General features: G+C 34.6%; 1 protein-coding gene across 1 annotated transcript in view; it reads right to left on the minus strand.

Annotated features, from left to right (window-relative positions):
• Positions 1-1,673: 1,673 nt before the first annotated feature.
• LOC129228398 (acetylcholinesterase-1-like) overlaps positions 1,674-16,494 on the minus strand; it is a gene marked incomplete in the record, with an annotated part of 45,971 nt that continues 31,150 nt past the window's right edge. Inside the window, 1 exon segment of the mRNA XM_054863077.1 lies at positions 1,674-1,796. Within this exon segment, the coding sequence (XP_054719052.1) occupies positions 1,674-1,796 (123 nt within the window).

Raw genomic sequence — 16,494 nt, forward strand, 5'->3', positions numbered from 1 at the left:
TGACTGTAGAGTCCGTAACAATAAATAGAAGAAAAGTTTTGTTGAAATTTTTATATAATGCATTTTATGTCCCTGAATTGAATATTTTCTAATCTCACCTATAGTGTTACAATATTCTAAAATAAGTTTCATGATTACTTTAATTCAGTATTTTATATTAATTTTCTAAATTTGGTTACGGACTCTCCAAAATGTTACGGACTCTACACTTGGCAACTGTTTCAAAACTGCTCTTTCTTTACCGAAATACTTGAACAGCCTGCCTAGGAAAAAAATACCAAAAGTAAGCCCTTTAAAAGGAATTACAACTTATACTTAAAAAAAACTTTGACTTTCAGAAGAATTTTGACTGCACAAGTGTATAAGGGGGAGTCGAGGGCACATTAGTCTGCTTCTCTCACTCTTCTTTTTTTATTGCATCATGAAATTCAATTAGTAGTTTTATTTTCTACAATGAGTTTCATTAAATGTTTCTCATCATCCCAGAAAATTTTTAATTCATTAACTTTTTACTTCCTTTTACAAAAAAGTAAGTATTGTATTCGCGAAAAAAATTTCACTCAAAAATTGGCCTTAATTTCCATTTTGCTCACCCCCGAATGAATGTTGTTTTTTTTTTTTTCGACTCGACCACACGTGGATATATGCCTAGGAACGTACAGACACTCAAAATATCCATTTTGACGATCCCCGAGTTAATTACAACGAGTTTTCTCGTGACGTCTGTATGTACGTATGTGCGTATGTGTGTATGTATCTCGCATAACTCAAAAACGGTATGTCCTAGAAAGTTTAAATTTGGTACGTGGACTCCAAGTGGAGTCTAGTTGTGCACCTTTCCTTTTGGTTGCATTCGGGTGTTTCTAAGGGGGTCTTCTGCCCCTTTTTGGAGGGAAATCATTGTTAATTTCGATGTAAACTCAAGTGGTGTTATAATTTGGCGGACACTTGGCGATATATCGGCAGTCTTTTGGTCGCCAAGTTTTGTCGCCAACTTGGCGACAAATTTGGCGATTTTTTTCTTTTTTTTTTTAATTTGGTATCGATTTGGCCACTGTTGGTGATATTTAGAGAGTAAACTATTGAATCGCATTAAAATTGCCAATAATGGGAAAATGACATTAAATTGGAGTAAAAGGAAGTCATGTGATGCACACATCAGCTCGTTTGTTTTATATATGCTAATAATGCAACAACGATTTGTTGGTAAGTAAGAAACAAGCACAAGATTTCAATACCAACGTTTTCAGATTCTTCATACATAACGAAATATGGTAAAACTACGATTTAGACCGAAGAACCCCCCCCCCTTTTTTTTTGACTAGCATGTCGTAATCCCCCCCCCATCAAGATACTGTTGTTTGTGGGTACACGTTTGGTGACCCCCCCTTAACCGGAGCCTGGATCCGCCCTTGGATTTGCGAAACACACATCTTATATTCAAGATGTCAAAATTTAAATTCAACATTTTTGGAAAGTTTTTTGTGTGCCCCCTTTGTTTTAATTACACTGTGTTACTTTACTAACAAGTTCATCCGAGTGATACGGTGAACTCCGTATCACTCGGATCCAAATATTAAGAAATTCTACATTGAAAATTCAAACAAGTCAAAGAAAAATTACTTTATTGCTGTACAATGCTTTAAAAAAAAATGATACGAATAAAGACAAATTCAGAATCCAAAGTAAGGCCTGAAAAAGTCGCAGTGGTCCCTATGCGGTCCCATGCCCGTCTTGTTTGATCCCACGTCCAAAATGCGAAGGATTGGATTCTCTCGAGAGTATTTCGGCCACGTCTGACTTGGTTTCCTGCAGGAAAGAAAAATATTTAGGAAGATTTTTTAAAGAAAATATTAGTTGCTCCATCGAAAAAACGAAAAATCACTGTTGGATAGCATTTTCAGTTCTTTCAAAGTTACATCAATCTGTATTTATCATTCTCAGGGACCTCTTATTTTTCTATTGTACATCTGCATTATATAACTGCCTCTAAAAGTGACTTTGGATCGTTAACGTGACTTTTTGATCCATCCTCGTTTCAAGTACTTCGGAGCACGCAATGGTAGTCACTGGTTGCTGCGTCGTAAAAAGAACTGATGACAATTGAAGCAGTGAAAAGCAAAGGGATGTAAATGCCAAAACTAAAAATATAGAAATAATGAGTACAAATGGTAGGATATCCAACCTCTCCTCTGTTTTATAGCAAGAGATGGGATGCTGCTATACTGCATGATTTAGAGAAAAAATTAATGAAAGTCTACCTAGGATCTGAACTTTGAACGCATTTTACTCGAAACTTTAAGTTGTCCACTTACATCCCTTTATGCTTCTCATTGGCTCAATTTGAGTAGGTAAAAGCCACTTCGAGTAAATCTGAGAAGATAACATGTTTATTGAATTTAACAATAGCTTATAGGAAAATGTTCAAAGTGGACAGTTGCATCTTCAATCCTCGCTTACTTTTACTCCGAATGAACAAAAATTTCTCCTTTTATAGACTGAAATATTCATTCATATAGCAACACATTTGAAGCTTAGACAACAGTTATCTTTAATGTCATTTTCGTACACATACTGGTGGTATCAAGTGCACATTTTTGGAACTAAAATGTTGGATGAGTCAGCTCTCCTTATATCCCAAAGGATATAAGGTGCCTAAGGCGTCATGCTAAAAGGTAGAGAGTTTAACTGTAAAAGAAAAAGTAAATCTCTTTTGGAATCGTGAGAAACACTCCACGAAGACCTGTTAATTTCTTCATTGTCACTTGATAAGTCATCTCATTCCTTTAACTCATACGATCGTCAGTTATTATCGGTTTTATTCAGTGAACATGAGTTCCGACCAAAAATAAATAAATTAATAAATATAATTACAACTCGATTGAAATTCGGCTCCGCACTGCAAAATGTCAAGTGGAAATCAAACATGATTTATTTTATGTTATAAATAGAGAAAAGATGTTAAATCTCGACTACAGAGAGATGGTGGGTGAGCTGGAAGAGAAAACGGACCACTTCATTTTGTAATAGGTAGAATCAGCTCATCCAACCTATTACAAAATGAAGTGGGCAGTTTCCGCTTCGAGTTCAACGGCCATCTTTCCATGGTAAAGTTATACATATCTCAATTGGATATTCATTTTAAGACTTGAACCAATGTTTACACTTTTATCACCGAGTCGGATCAGATGGAGCATATTATAGTAAAATGCTTGCGTTGCTTCGCTCGGCTGGCATCTCGGAAGCTCACATCTTTTTACAGCTGCAAAGACTCAGCCGCAAAACACATATAAGACACTTCATGTTCATGCTTATGTCTCATAACGTTTTTATTACTACATTCATTTACCTTATGAAGATGAACATTTTAATGCTTGGACCATTTTTCAGAAAACCCCCATAAAAATAGCAATTCATTTTTATCTACATTTCTATTTAGAAATACTGTATTAAACGAAGAACTTTCGTACCGTGGTAAACACCGGAGTTTCATAACCTTAAAATTTAAAATTAAAAAAAAAAAAAAAAAAAAAAAACTTTTTGTGTCATCGAAAAATTATCCAAGTGTTGGAACAAAGTATTTTTGACTGTAACTACAAAGTTTAAGCGCCCATTCTTTATAAATTGCGTTCTGTAATCTATGAACTCATCACTCATGTAATTACAAAAATTACGTACCCATTCTTAATGAATTGTGTCCAGTAATCTATAATCTCTTCACTCAGTTTTATTTCCTCCTTTTCATATTTCTCTGGATCCTTGAGTGGAGCCCCGAACACGAATTGAACCTCGTCAACATGCGCGACGCCCATCCAGGGTGCCCACGGCGATGTGCTGGGGCGCTTCGTGAAAAAATAAAAGTAGACGTCACTACCTTGGGAAGCGTAACTCTCGGCGAAATAAACGGTGGGACAGAGTAGCGAATAATCGGCGGACGCTGTGTATAGCTGGTGCCTTGGCAATTCGTAATCGTCATCGCCGATGCTATCAGGGAGGTAGTGGGACACCACAGCATCCGGGTCCTTGAAGCTTGAGAACATGGACCGCATCATGTTCTGAGCCATACTCTTGGTGATGCGCGGATTTTTCTCGCCGAAAAATCCATACAGGTCTGGGTTACTGGTAGCGATCTGAAATGACGAAGGCATTATCAAAATCAAATTCTTGAGCCAATAAATTCAATAAAACCAATCAATCAAAATCAAAACGTAATTAATAGTATTTCAGTCATTGGATATTGATGATATAAAAATGGTGTAACAATATTTTACTTCTCTGAAATTGTCATACTGCTATCTATGAAATTATAAAGAACTGGCGTTCCTTTGGTCACGTGAACTAAACTTTAAAAAAAATTTCGAATCGTTCCTGGAAAATTACGAGCAGCAAATGTACCTATTTTCTGTCAATAACATATTTTGCAAAATCCAGGAAAGTTTCATGCTAAAAGTTAGTAACCATTCTGAAACTAAATAGGAATCTTTCTGAAAAATTCAGTAACCTTCCCAATGCAATGCAGCCATGCTTTGGGACTGATTCAAGAACCTTCAGTAAAAATTTATATGGTATGTATATAGTAACAGCTTAGCACCCTTTTAATTTAACTGGAAAGTTAATACAGCAAATATAGCAGAGGCTAAGACGGATTGCAAGCCATTCCTTCTAAATTTCAATATCCGGAGAGACAACATTTTGCCTTTGATTGTGGCTCCGTCGATGCGGAAGGGGCAGTAACTAAACGGAAAGAGAAACACCTAATAAAGAAACCTAACATATTTTTACACTGGTTGCTAAAAATGTTTTACACCACAGTGTAAAATCGGTATTCATGGAACTTGTTTTTCACCCAAAAACTTTACTTTCACAGGAAACTGGAATGAGCCCTTGAAATCCCAAAACGTTAACCGGAAGCAATCAGTGACATTTTGCAAACATTTTACAGTGTAGCAGCGTGAGTGAACTGATAGGAACAGTTATATTACATCTAATTAATTAATAGATTACCAAAAGAATTCACAACCAGTAAACAATTTCGAAAGTTATGAATTTGATTATCCTTATACTCCTGTCAGGATAGTGAGTGTAAAGTCTTTCCCTAACAGCATAGCCAAAGAATCCTCTCCCCCCCTCTCATTAAATACGTTTGAGAATTACGCCGACTCCTACGTTCTTCCTTCGCTATACTTTCCAGTTACCTAATAATATGTTTTTATTAACTTCGTTTTTTGTTCGATTGACTTGTAATCGCGCATGGAAGGGGGAGGGGACTAAATAAAGTTCTTGCCCGATGCCACCGAGAGTCATAGTAGGGCCCTGGTTACCACTTTTTCCTGACCCTTTGAATGATTAGGAATGAGTGAGTTAGAGGTGATTATTCAGAGTTAATTTTCCTTACGTTCGGTTTTATTACCGAAATGATTTTGGACTCTAGAAACACCTTTTGATTTCTGCTATATCCATCAAATACGAACAACGGCTCAGCAAGCCATCACTGTAATTAGTCTTAAAATATTAGCGGTAGTTTGTAAAACAAGGCATCTTTATACTGCAGTCAAAAGAATCCTGGAAGATATTTTACCTGAAAGAATCCTTCATGATGAAGTCAAGAAGTCCTGAAAGATATCTTACCTGAGAGGATTTTTCATGTTGCAGTCAAGAAATCCTGGAAGATATCTTTCCCAAAAGTATCCTTCATGTTGCAGTCAAGAAATCCTGGAAGATATCTTACCAGAAAGTATCCTTCATGTTGCAGTCAATAAATCCTGGAAGGTATCTTACCTGAAAAGATCCTTCATCGAAGTTGTTGCCGATAAGAATGCTATTCTTTTGGAACTCTCCCGTTGCAATGGATATCCTTGGATCCTGGGGAAAGATTTCGTCCCCATACTGAGGTAGAAAACTTCTGGAGGAATGGGGATTCAAACTCGCTTCTGCTCGGCTTAGAACCATAGCTTCGACATCTGAAAAAATCAAGTACCTGTACGATACCGCTGGAGTCCACTCAAAAGGATAAAGTTCAAAGAAATGTTACCTGATAAGCGAAGACTGATTACCTGCTGAAATTAAAACAGCCGTTTTCCCCTTATTTAACTTTCCAGTTCGTCAACACATTTTCCCAAACACAAAACAAAAATCTTAGTTTTTGAAGTTTTTACCGTAACAATTTCGGTTTCATTCCCTAGCAAGGATCGTGAACTTCAAAATAGAAATGATTCTTGCATTTTTTCAAACCCATTATCATTAAACATTACAAAACACTTGAAAAACCAGTTTTGCCCTACCAGGGGGCCTAAAGCGGGTAAGCCGTTCGCGTAAAGTGGGTGCGCTTAACTAATTGTGACTTGGTACATTAGTCAATCAAATATGAAGTTATAAATGATTAAATCAATTGACTAGCTAACTGCTAGTCAAGTTATAAATGATTAAATCAATTGACTAGCTAACTGCCATTATAAAAAAATAAAATTGAGTTACACTTGTCCAGTTTAAATTGAAAATCTAAGCCAGCATATTTGTTTATAGAACATAAAGAAATAATTTATTAAATTAATAACTAATTGCCATCGTAAAAAGTAACCTTTTTAAATTATGCTTAAATCATTAAGTTATACAGTCCTATTGCCCTTCGAAACAACAAGTTTCTGAGATAATCAAGAATCCAGCTGTTGTCTTACCTCTGAGACATCGGACGACCTGTTGCGGATGGTTTTGAATAGTGAAGAACTGATTGGCACAGGCTGCTATCAGTCAAATATAAAATCATTACTAATATAAGGGTGTTGACACACTATAAATGCTATTGCTCTTCCAAAATGCAAGTGTTCTGAGATCATCATGAATCCAGCTGTTGTCTTAACTCTAAGACACCTGAAGACCTGTTGCCGATGGTTTTGACTAGTAAAGGGCTGACTGGCACAGGCCACTATCAGTCAAATATTAAACCACTACTAATAAAAGGATGCTGACATACTACTATAGGTACTATTGCCTTTCCAAAAAGCAAGTGTTCTGAGATCATCATGAATCCAGCTATTGTCTTACCTCTGAGACACGTGACGACCTGTTGTGAATGGTAATCTTGACTAGTGAAGGACTGACCGGCACAGGTCACTATCAGTCAAATATTAAACCACTACTAATATAAGGATGCTGACACACTATAAGTACTATTGCCTTCCCAAAAAGCAAGTGTTCTGAGATAATCAAGAATCCAGCTGTTGTCTTACCTCTGAGACACCTGACGACCTGTTGCCGATGGCCTGGCACAGGCCACTATCAGTCAAATATTAAACCACTACTAATAAAAGGATGCTGCCATACTATAAGTAATATTGCTTTTCCAAAAAGCAAGTGTTCTGAGATCATCATGAATCCAGTTATTGTCTTACCTCTGAGACATCTGACGACCTGTTGCGGATGGTCTTGAATAGTAAAGGATTGATTGGCACAGGCGACTTTCTCTGCCACTTGCTGACTGCGGTCCAGGGTTTGCTTGGTGCTGAATGCCAGGCGGTAGGCAGGTGATCCACATTGTAAGATTTGTCTAGCGTAGAGTCCTCGCGTGAGAGGAGAGACAGACATGAGTCCTGCTGAGATGGATCCGGAGCTCACTCCGGCAATCGTGATCCTGGTTGGGTCACCGCCGAATGCGTCAATGTTGTCTCTAACCCACTGCAGACCAAGTAGCAAGTCCCACATTCCTAGAAGCCGTCAGTCAATGTGAGCATACACATGAAATGCAAGACTTTTCAACACTTGCACACATTAATAACTGTAGTAAGCAACATGGATCAAGTGTAAGTAAGCAATTTTTGTAAATAGTAGTAAACAACTGCAAGCAAATAAGAAATAAATTATTTGTGTGCTTTATCTACGTTGTTTACTACTGTTACTTTGTTGCGCAAAGGTACTTATTTAATTTGTACTTACACAGGTATTTCTGTACGCTTTAAAAAACTAGGATTGAACATAAATAAAAAGTACTGAAAACAAATTCAAATACGTTATAAATCGAAAGAAGTAAAAGTTCAATCTCACAAGGCCTAATGTTCTGTTTATGTTTGTGTTACTCACATACACACATTTTCCGTTTCGTAATTTTCATAACATGTATTTGTCGATTCGCTTTTGGTTTTTATGCTTCTTAGATTTGACGTGAAAAAGTCCTCTTTAGCGTACCCGAAGGGATTTGGTTGGATCAATGCGAGCACTCGCAAAGCCATCGATCATGAAGCCAGAGCTCGTCCAACCAGGCTACCGTGGCGTTGTAAATTTCCATTCGGTCATTAGTGATGAAATGTTAATCACTCATCTACAACATCACTCATATAAAATACATCTGCAAAAGATTTTGCATATTTGAATCAACTTTTGGTGACTGTGTTATGACCGAGGGAAAATTGTTTGTCTATTCGTTGGTCAGTCGATAAATTCTAGATCTTTATTTTCTTAAAATAAGGAACAATTACACATATAAAAAAAAGATGGTTCGTATACTCACCTATATTGCCGGGCGCGTCTTCAGTGCCAGAAGAAAGAAATCCAAATGACCCCAGCCGAAAACTGATGGTGACTACCACGACGTCCCCTAGACTGGCGATGACGCGGCCGTCGTAGATAGGTTGCCGGATGGAACCAATAAAGAAACCTCCGCCAAAAATCCAGAAGAAGACTGCTTTTTTGCTGCCTTGACTGTCCTCCATGGGAGCCCAAATATTCAAATACAGGCAGTCTTCACTTTTCCCCGGCTGGTCGTCATACCAGGGAAATGGGTTGTCATTGTACTGGATGCAAGCTGGAGGTTGGTTGAATGCCTGGAGGGTATCCGACCACGAGTCGATTGGTTCTGGTTTCTTGAACCGTTTTTGTCCAAGAGGAGGCTTGGCATAGGGCACGCCAAGGAACTGTCGAACGGGGGTACTCCTGAAGGACACCGTCCTCCCCTCGATCGTCCCCGATGTGGTACTGAGGATGATCTTACTAGAGGACTCGTCGTCTGTTTCATGGCATGGGAAGCTGTTGTCGAAAAACCACAGGACCCAGAGGCAAACAGAGAACAGCTAGAGGGAACCAATATGGTATTTATAACTGTCATTACCAGACTTTTTGACTCTTCTTATCAACTAGTTGAAGAAGCCTTTGATCGGCAATTTGATTTTTTGACGTCTTACCCTTGGTCAGGCACCTGAACCGCAGATAGAAGCCTTCGTATTAGCTGAAGAAGTCTTCGATTGGCGGTTTGACTGTCTGACTAAGGGTCGAATTGTTTGGTGAATGTATGGCGAAATATGAAAAAAATGTCATTCAATATCGAAACAAACAAGAGCTCATTTTCTCCATCGAAAAATTCGGGATAAAAAATTTCCAAGAACGTTTTTCCAGTCCATGACATCAAGACTGATAAAAGTGATTGAAAAAAAGATGGATATTATTAACTACTAGATTTTTCAGTGCAAGATGCTTGTTGTCCGTATAATTTTATCTAGTTTTGACAGTGACCTTTTTTTTTTTTTTATTAATCTCGGCAAAACATTTATGTTTTGTACTTTCAAATGTTCTGCATTTCACAATGATTGCTAACATAAAAAGGCATTTTGTGTATAAATTTCACTGAATTATTTCAGACTTAATTTTTTTTCCTGTGCAATTTTTTGCTGTTCTTATAATTCTGAACAATACTGTATGTTCCCCAAGTCTGGTGATTTGGTTTTTCTGCCTCATTGGCATCGTGTATTTTCATTTTTATCATATTTTGGCACAAAGGTTTTTTGAGTGTTCTTTTGTTAATTTATATTGTTATTATTATCGTCATCATCAGCAACACCACCATCATCATCATTATTATTATCCTCATTATTGTTATTTTATTATTATTATTCTACTCGTATTTGTGATTATAATTATTTTTATTTTGTCATTAAGTTATCATTGTTATCGTTATTGTTATTATTGTTGTTTTTATTGTTTTTTTTTACCGTTATTATTATTATTGTTATTATTATTGTCGTAATTATTGAGCAATCACCAATTGCTTATTATCCTCACTGGACTAAAGACTTCTAAAATACTGTAAGAAAAATTCAAATTCTGTAGTTGCCAATAACCAAGAAAGTGCTCACTGAAGACGCTGTTACAACTTCTTAGAATCTTAAAAGAAACTTGTAAATGCACTAATCTGAAGGAAACAAAAAATCGACCTTTTTTTTTTCGGATTTCGCAAATGCAGGACTTTTTGTTTTACTTAGTACACTTGAAAATGCCTACTTCTTATAATTCTATGATGAATACAATTTTACAACTACTTGAATACCAAAGCAGTTTTATAATTTTTATCAATGTTTTGGAAAATTTGATGGTAAATTATTGGTCTCCCCCTTAATACTCGATGTAGGTAGGTGGTTATTTAACTATAAACCATAGCTAAATTAATCTATGATTGTCTTAAGTATTTTTCTCATTATTTGAGCCTGAAATTAAAAGTCGAAGAACATATGAGCCAGTGAGAAGCAAAGGGATGTTAGTGGACATTTTCAAGTTTCAAGTAAAACGCTTTTAAAGATAACATCCTAGGTAGACTATCATTGAAATGTTTTTCTAAATCATGCTGTATAGCAGCAACTAATAGGGCTACTAGTACCATCTCTTGCCCCAAGACAGAGGAGAGGTTTACCTGCCATGTGTACTGGTTATCTCCAAATTTTTAATTTTGCCACTTTCATCCCTTTGCTTCTCACTGCCTCATATGTTAAAGTGCTTTTAAAAAACGGTGAATTTAAGGGTTTAAAAAAAGACAAGAATTTCAAGTCACTAAGCTTCCTAAATTTCATCACCTTCCACTTCAGAAGAGTCACTTACCTTAAGCATTTTCAGGTTCAGTATTTTTGTTAAAATTGATGTTGCCTTCGCCCCAATTCCTACTTATATACCCACGAACTCTAACAGTTGTGAAAATTTTTAAAGCATGAAACAAATTTCTTTATTTCCTTTTACAGTGCTCTCGTGCTTCTGATTTTAGACGACAAAACGATAGAATGTGATCACACGCAGAGTTAGTTTTTATTTAAACTGGAACACTATTATAACAATGATGTTAACGTGTGTCCGAATGATTAACTACTGACGTCCATTTCATGCGCGTTTCCTGCATGAGATGTGCGTGACAAAGCGTGAAACTGATTGATGGTCACTTGAATAGTTAATGGAAGGTAGGAGGAAGTTTCAGCCAATAAAACACAATAAAGAATATTATTATAATTAATCTAACTATTGCAGAAGAAAGTTATGATTTCGGAATCTCTTGAACGATTTCTGTAGAAGGGCATTTTGCTAAGTGCCCTAGCCTTTTGCTTAGCTTGTTGCGTATTTGTATTGACTTAAAAATGAAAAAGCACTTGTACTTTTACGCATCAATTCATTAGCAAAATTTCTGGATTTCTTTCTAAAAGCTTTTGTTTTGTTTTTTCTCTCGAGCAATTCTTCGTTTTCGCTTTCTGAATTTTCAATGCTTGAGTTATCTACACCGTGTCGTTTATAGTTCTTTTTGGCCATTTTATTAAGTGAAATAATTGAATAGTCATTGTTTATTAGTTTTTATTCATCTGAGAGTCTTTAATTTTTTTTTGCTAAGCATTTTTGCTTTTTGCTTTCACGAGTTCTTCTCTTATAGTGTGTGTATCTACCTTTATAAAAGCGTATGCAGTTTTCTTTTAATAGATCAATTTTGCGTTTCGACACTAAACTCTTTTTTTCTCTTTTACTCAGAACCTGCGCTCTTAATTTCTCAAATTTTTTTTGGATGCACAAAGTTTTTAAGTTTTTATGGGCTTTTGCGTTTTCTTTTTTTATTTATCTTTCTTAGGGCTTTTTTAATTATTTGTGCTTTATTTAATTCAATGGTTTTAGGGACTGCTTTGCTTTTTGTTTTTTTCCCAATGCTTATGTTTTTTTTGCTTCACAGGATCGTTCATAGACTGAATATTTCTCTTGTCATTTAAGAAGTATGTTTTCGTTAATAGTTTTTTAAAAAACTTTCTCATATACCTAATTTTTATCGGATTAAAATCAGTCGTACCAAGCTGCCACGAACGGTATTTTATATATATATATATATATATATATATATATATATATATATATATATATATATATATATATATATATATATATATATATATATATATATATATATATATATATATATCTGTATATATATATATGTATATATATATATGTATATATATATACGTATATATATATATATATATATATATATATATATATATATATATATATATATATATATATATATATATATATATATATATATATATATATATATATATATATATATATATATATATATATATATATATATATATATATATATATATATATATATATATATATATATATATATATATATATATATATATATTGAGATTATTGTTACGAATCTTGAAATGATCAAAGTTGACGAACCCTTAGAGCAGGAACATAAATGGCTAAGCAAAAGCTTGAGCAAAGAGCTCAAATCACGTGACTCAACAACGACGAATGGTTGACACGTTTTGTGTGAAACTAGCGAAGGAAACCTGATTTCATCCAATGCTTTTGTTTAAAATCTATCACCCTGGCCTGGGGTCTTTCCCTCACGAATGCAAGTCTTCACTCCCTCCATTTTATCTACTCTCAATGGTCGAACCGCACCACGACTGCGGACAGCCGCTGGTGAGATAAATTTATTTAAATTACCAGTTCGTGGGCACTCTCAGCTTCAGTGAGATGACATCTACCTCCAGCTGAGTTATTCATTATTAAAGCCTGATGAGTTCTAATAAGAACGAAACTGCAGTCTCTGGATATGATGAACGGGCTGCCCGGTGTATTGGATGTAGAAAATGTAGTGTTTGAACCAGACTATTCTCTTAATAGTTATTTACAGAATATTACGGTTTATTTCATGCTCTTATTTATTAATATTGTTATTTAATTATTTTTTACTTTTACATTGAAATACAAAGTCAGAAGGAATTTGTGAGTGTTACTCGAGCGTAGAAATAATTTGGGAAGAATTTTTCAACCTTCCCTCCATTTGGGTTGCTCAACATGGTTGTTAATCAGTTGCGATTGCTTGTTGATGAAATGTTCATCCTGGTTCTTCCTTGAAGAATAATTTTCATATTTTGATAGAAATACCTACTTTTTTCTATTTGTTGTCACAGTCTATGTATGGCAAAAACAATGGGAACTTTTTCTCGTGTTTTATCAGCAAAACTAAAGATCCCTGCTTATTAGCTGAGTCCCGAATCCTTAATTTCCAATATTTGTAATCAGAAGATGTTAACCAATATGGTAACAACACCAGTAAACCAGTAACAGACAAGGGTCCAGTAACAGATATAGACCAGTGCCAATAGCTTTGAAAATGGTAAAAAGTCGAAAAAATTTAGAACAGGATAAAACCAGTTAGAAAGGTAAGAAAATATAATAACATTAATAGGAAAAATAAATTACGGGCGAGCTGAGTTCGGGAAGGGGGGTGTAGGGGGGTTTAAGGGGGAGAAAACGGTTTATCACGATTTCCGGAAAAACTAAGAGTCCTATCGAAAAAAACAAAATTGCAAAGTTGTTGGTAATAAAAAGATCTACAACTTTTGTATTTGCACTTTTTTTCTATAACCTCAAAATATATGCGAAAAATTCAAAAAAACCGACTTTTTGGTTTTTTATTTTTATCTCTCACAAAAAAAAAATTTTTTTTCACTAAATTTAATGAAAAGTTACCTTATTATGTCCCAAATACACTGTAATTTTTTGGATTTAAAATATTTATTTTTTCTCCTTATTTTGGTTCAGTAGTAAAAAAGCATCAGAATTTTCAATCAAAAATTCTCACGTCAAAATATCTGATTTTTTTTAAAAATCGGAGCAAGTTTTTTTCGTTGGAATCTCTACTTTTTGATGGTATAAAAAAACAATATACAATACTATAGAAATTTTTCGCAAAAAATGAAGAAAATCAAAAAACTCGAATTTGAAAAAAAAAAAAAAAAGTCATAACTATGTAAAAATTTTAAGCTCCTTATTAAAATGTACACTTTAATTACTCGAAAAATGAAATTTTCCATGTGACATTGTCACAAACTGAAAATAAAAATATATTAAAATAATTAAAAATCAAGCTACAGCATGCATTTGTTTTATATCCTTCTCATCCATCATTAGACGGTGACTGCAGAGCCCCCTATAGTTTTTTGGAGTTACGAATAGCAAGCTACACTGTAGGATGGGATAAATGAGTAATTTCCGCAATTTCGAACTGTGTAACCTTGAATATTATGAAAAATAATCAGTTTTCCAATTGTGTTTGCTGTTAATTATTGTGTTTGCTGTTAATTATTGTGTTTGGTGTTAATTTAATAAATAGCTTAAAATTTTACATAGTGATGATTTTTTTTTTTTCAAATTCGAGTTTTTTTGATTTTTTTTGCAAAAAGTTTCCATAGTATTGTATATTGTTTTTTATACCATCAAAAAGTAGAGATTCCAACGAAAAAAACTTGCTCCGATTTTTAAAAAAAATCAGATATTTTGACGTGAGAATTTTTGATTGAAAATTCTGATGCTTTTTTACTACTGAACCAAAATGAGGAGAAAAAATAAATATTTTAAATCCAAAAAATTACAGTGTATTTGGGACATAATAAGGTAACTTTTCATTAAATTTAGTGAAAAAAAAAATTTTTTTGTGGGAGATAAAAATAAAAAACCAAAAAGTCGGTTTTTTGAATTTTTCGCATATATTTTGAGGTTATAGAAAAAAAGTGCAAATACAAAAGTTGTAGATCTTTTTATTACCAACAACTTTGCAATTTTGTTTTTTTCGATAGGACTCTTAGTTTTTCCGGAAATCGTGATAAACCGTTTTCCCCCCCCTTAAACCCCCCTACACCCCCCTTCCCGAACTCAGCTCGCCCGTAATTTATTTTTCCTATTAATGTTATTAGATTTTCTTGCCTTTCGAACTGGTTTTATCCTGTTCTAAATTTTTTTGGTCTCAAACATTATTGGCACTGGCCTAATAGTCGTAAGTTTGGATTTAAATAATAAGTATTTTAGGCGGGTAAAACTGATGCTGCTGTGGTCCATGAATACGGCGCAACCATCTAGTGTTATCAAAGTGAATTTTATGAGCCAGTTGGTATTTACAAGGCAGTGGTGGAAGGTTATGAACAGCCACAACGAAGTCTGCCGGTGTTTTATGTTCATTTAAATTTAATAAGGTTTTAGATCTAGAAATAAAGAACTTTTGCATATTTTGAAGAAAAAAGGGGAATTCTATCCGTTACACATCTTTTCCTAATCCTCTCTTCTGCTGAGTTTCATCAGAATTTTCGGTGTCTGTTACAGGGGGCGGACCTTTTTTCGAAATTGAGCAAATAAAAATAGAACTAACTAATTCAAAGGATCCAGGAGCAGCCAAACGTTAGATGAGATGTAGTTGAATGAGAGGAAAATAGTTTTAAAAGTCTAACACATTAAAAGACTCAGAAAATGAAGTTAACCTAAGAGCGATGTCTTAAGCATGTCTATTACTGGTGACGTTACCCTAGATAATTTTACTCTAAACGTACTAAAATCTAAATCAAGTGTTGTTTGGCTCTCAAGTTCAAAGAGATTGCGAATCAATTTGCCTCAGTGCCGCACAGAAAGGAGGGTCTAGGGGGTCTGGACCCCACCCCCCCATCACCCTAGAGTTTCTTTCGTTTGTATATATGCCTATTTATATAGAAGTTATCTCACCACTTGCACTAGTAATTCCACTTTAAAAAAAAATCAAAAATCATTTCATTGCTTGCATTTCATGATTTAGTATGACTATGTAACGCGAATGTTCTTTCGATGCAGCGTAAATAAATTTTAAGTTGTAAAACATGATTTAAAATTATATTGTAAAAATGACTGATCAAAGTCACAAAAGAAGACAAGTCACATTATTGTATTTTCTGCAAAACGTACGTGAAGATGAAAAGCAAAATATTCTGAATTTGTGAGAGAAGATTTTCGGTCTACAGCAAATAATTTCCCTTTATTTTAGAACAATGAAAAAAAGTAAATACATAAATTATTGTACTTTCTGATAATTTAATTACGTTTACGTTATTAATTACGAATTTTAATGTGATCCAATAGTTAACACTCTAAATATTACCAACAACGGCCACATTGAAACCAGATTAAAAAAAAAAAAATTGCCAAATGTGTCCCAAGATGGCGACAAAACTTGGCGACCAAAAGACTGGCGATAAATCGCCAAGTGTCCTCCAAATTATAACACCACATGAGTTTGCATCGAAATGAAAAATAAATTCCCCCCAAAAAGGTGCAAAAGATCCCTTTAGAAACACCCGAATGCTACCAAAAAGAGAGGTGCACAACTAGACCCCACCAGGAGTCTACGTACCAAATTTCAACTTTCTAGGACGTACCATTCTT

The sequence above is a fragment of the Uloborus diversus genome, chromosome 8 (genome assembly GCF_026930045.1).
Source record: "Uloborus diversus isolate 005 chromosome 8, Udiv.v.3.1, whole genome shotgun sequence".
Classification (NCBI taxonomy): domain Eukaryota; kingdom Metazoa; phylum Arthropoda; class Arachnida; order Araneae; family Uloboridae; genus Uloborus; species Uloborus diversus.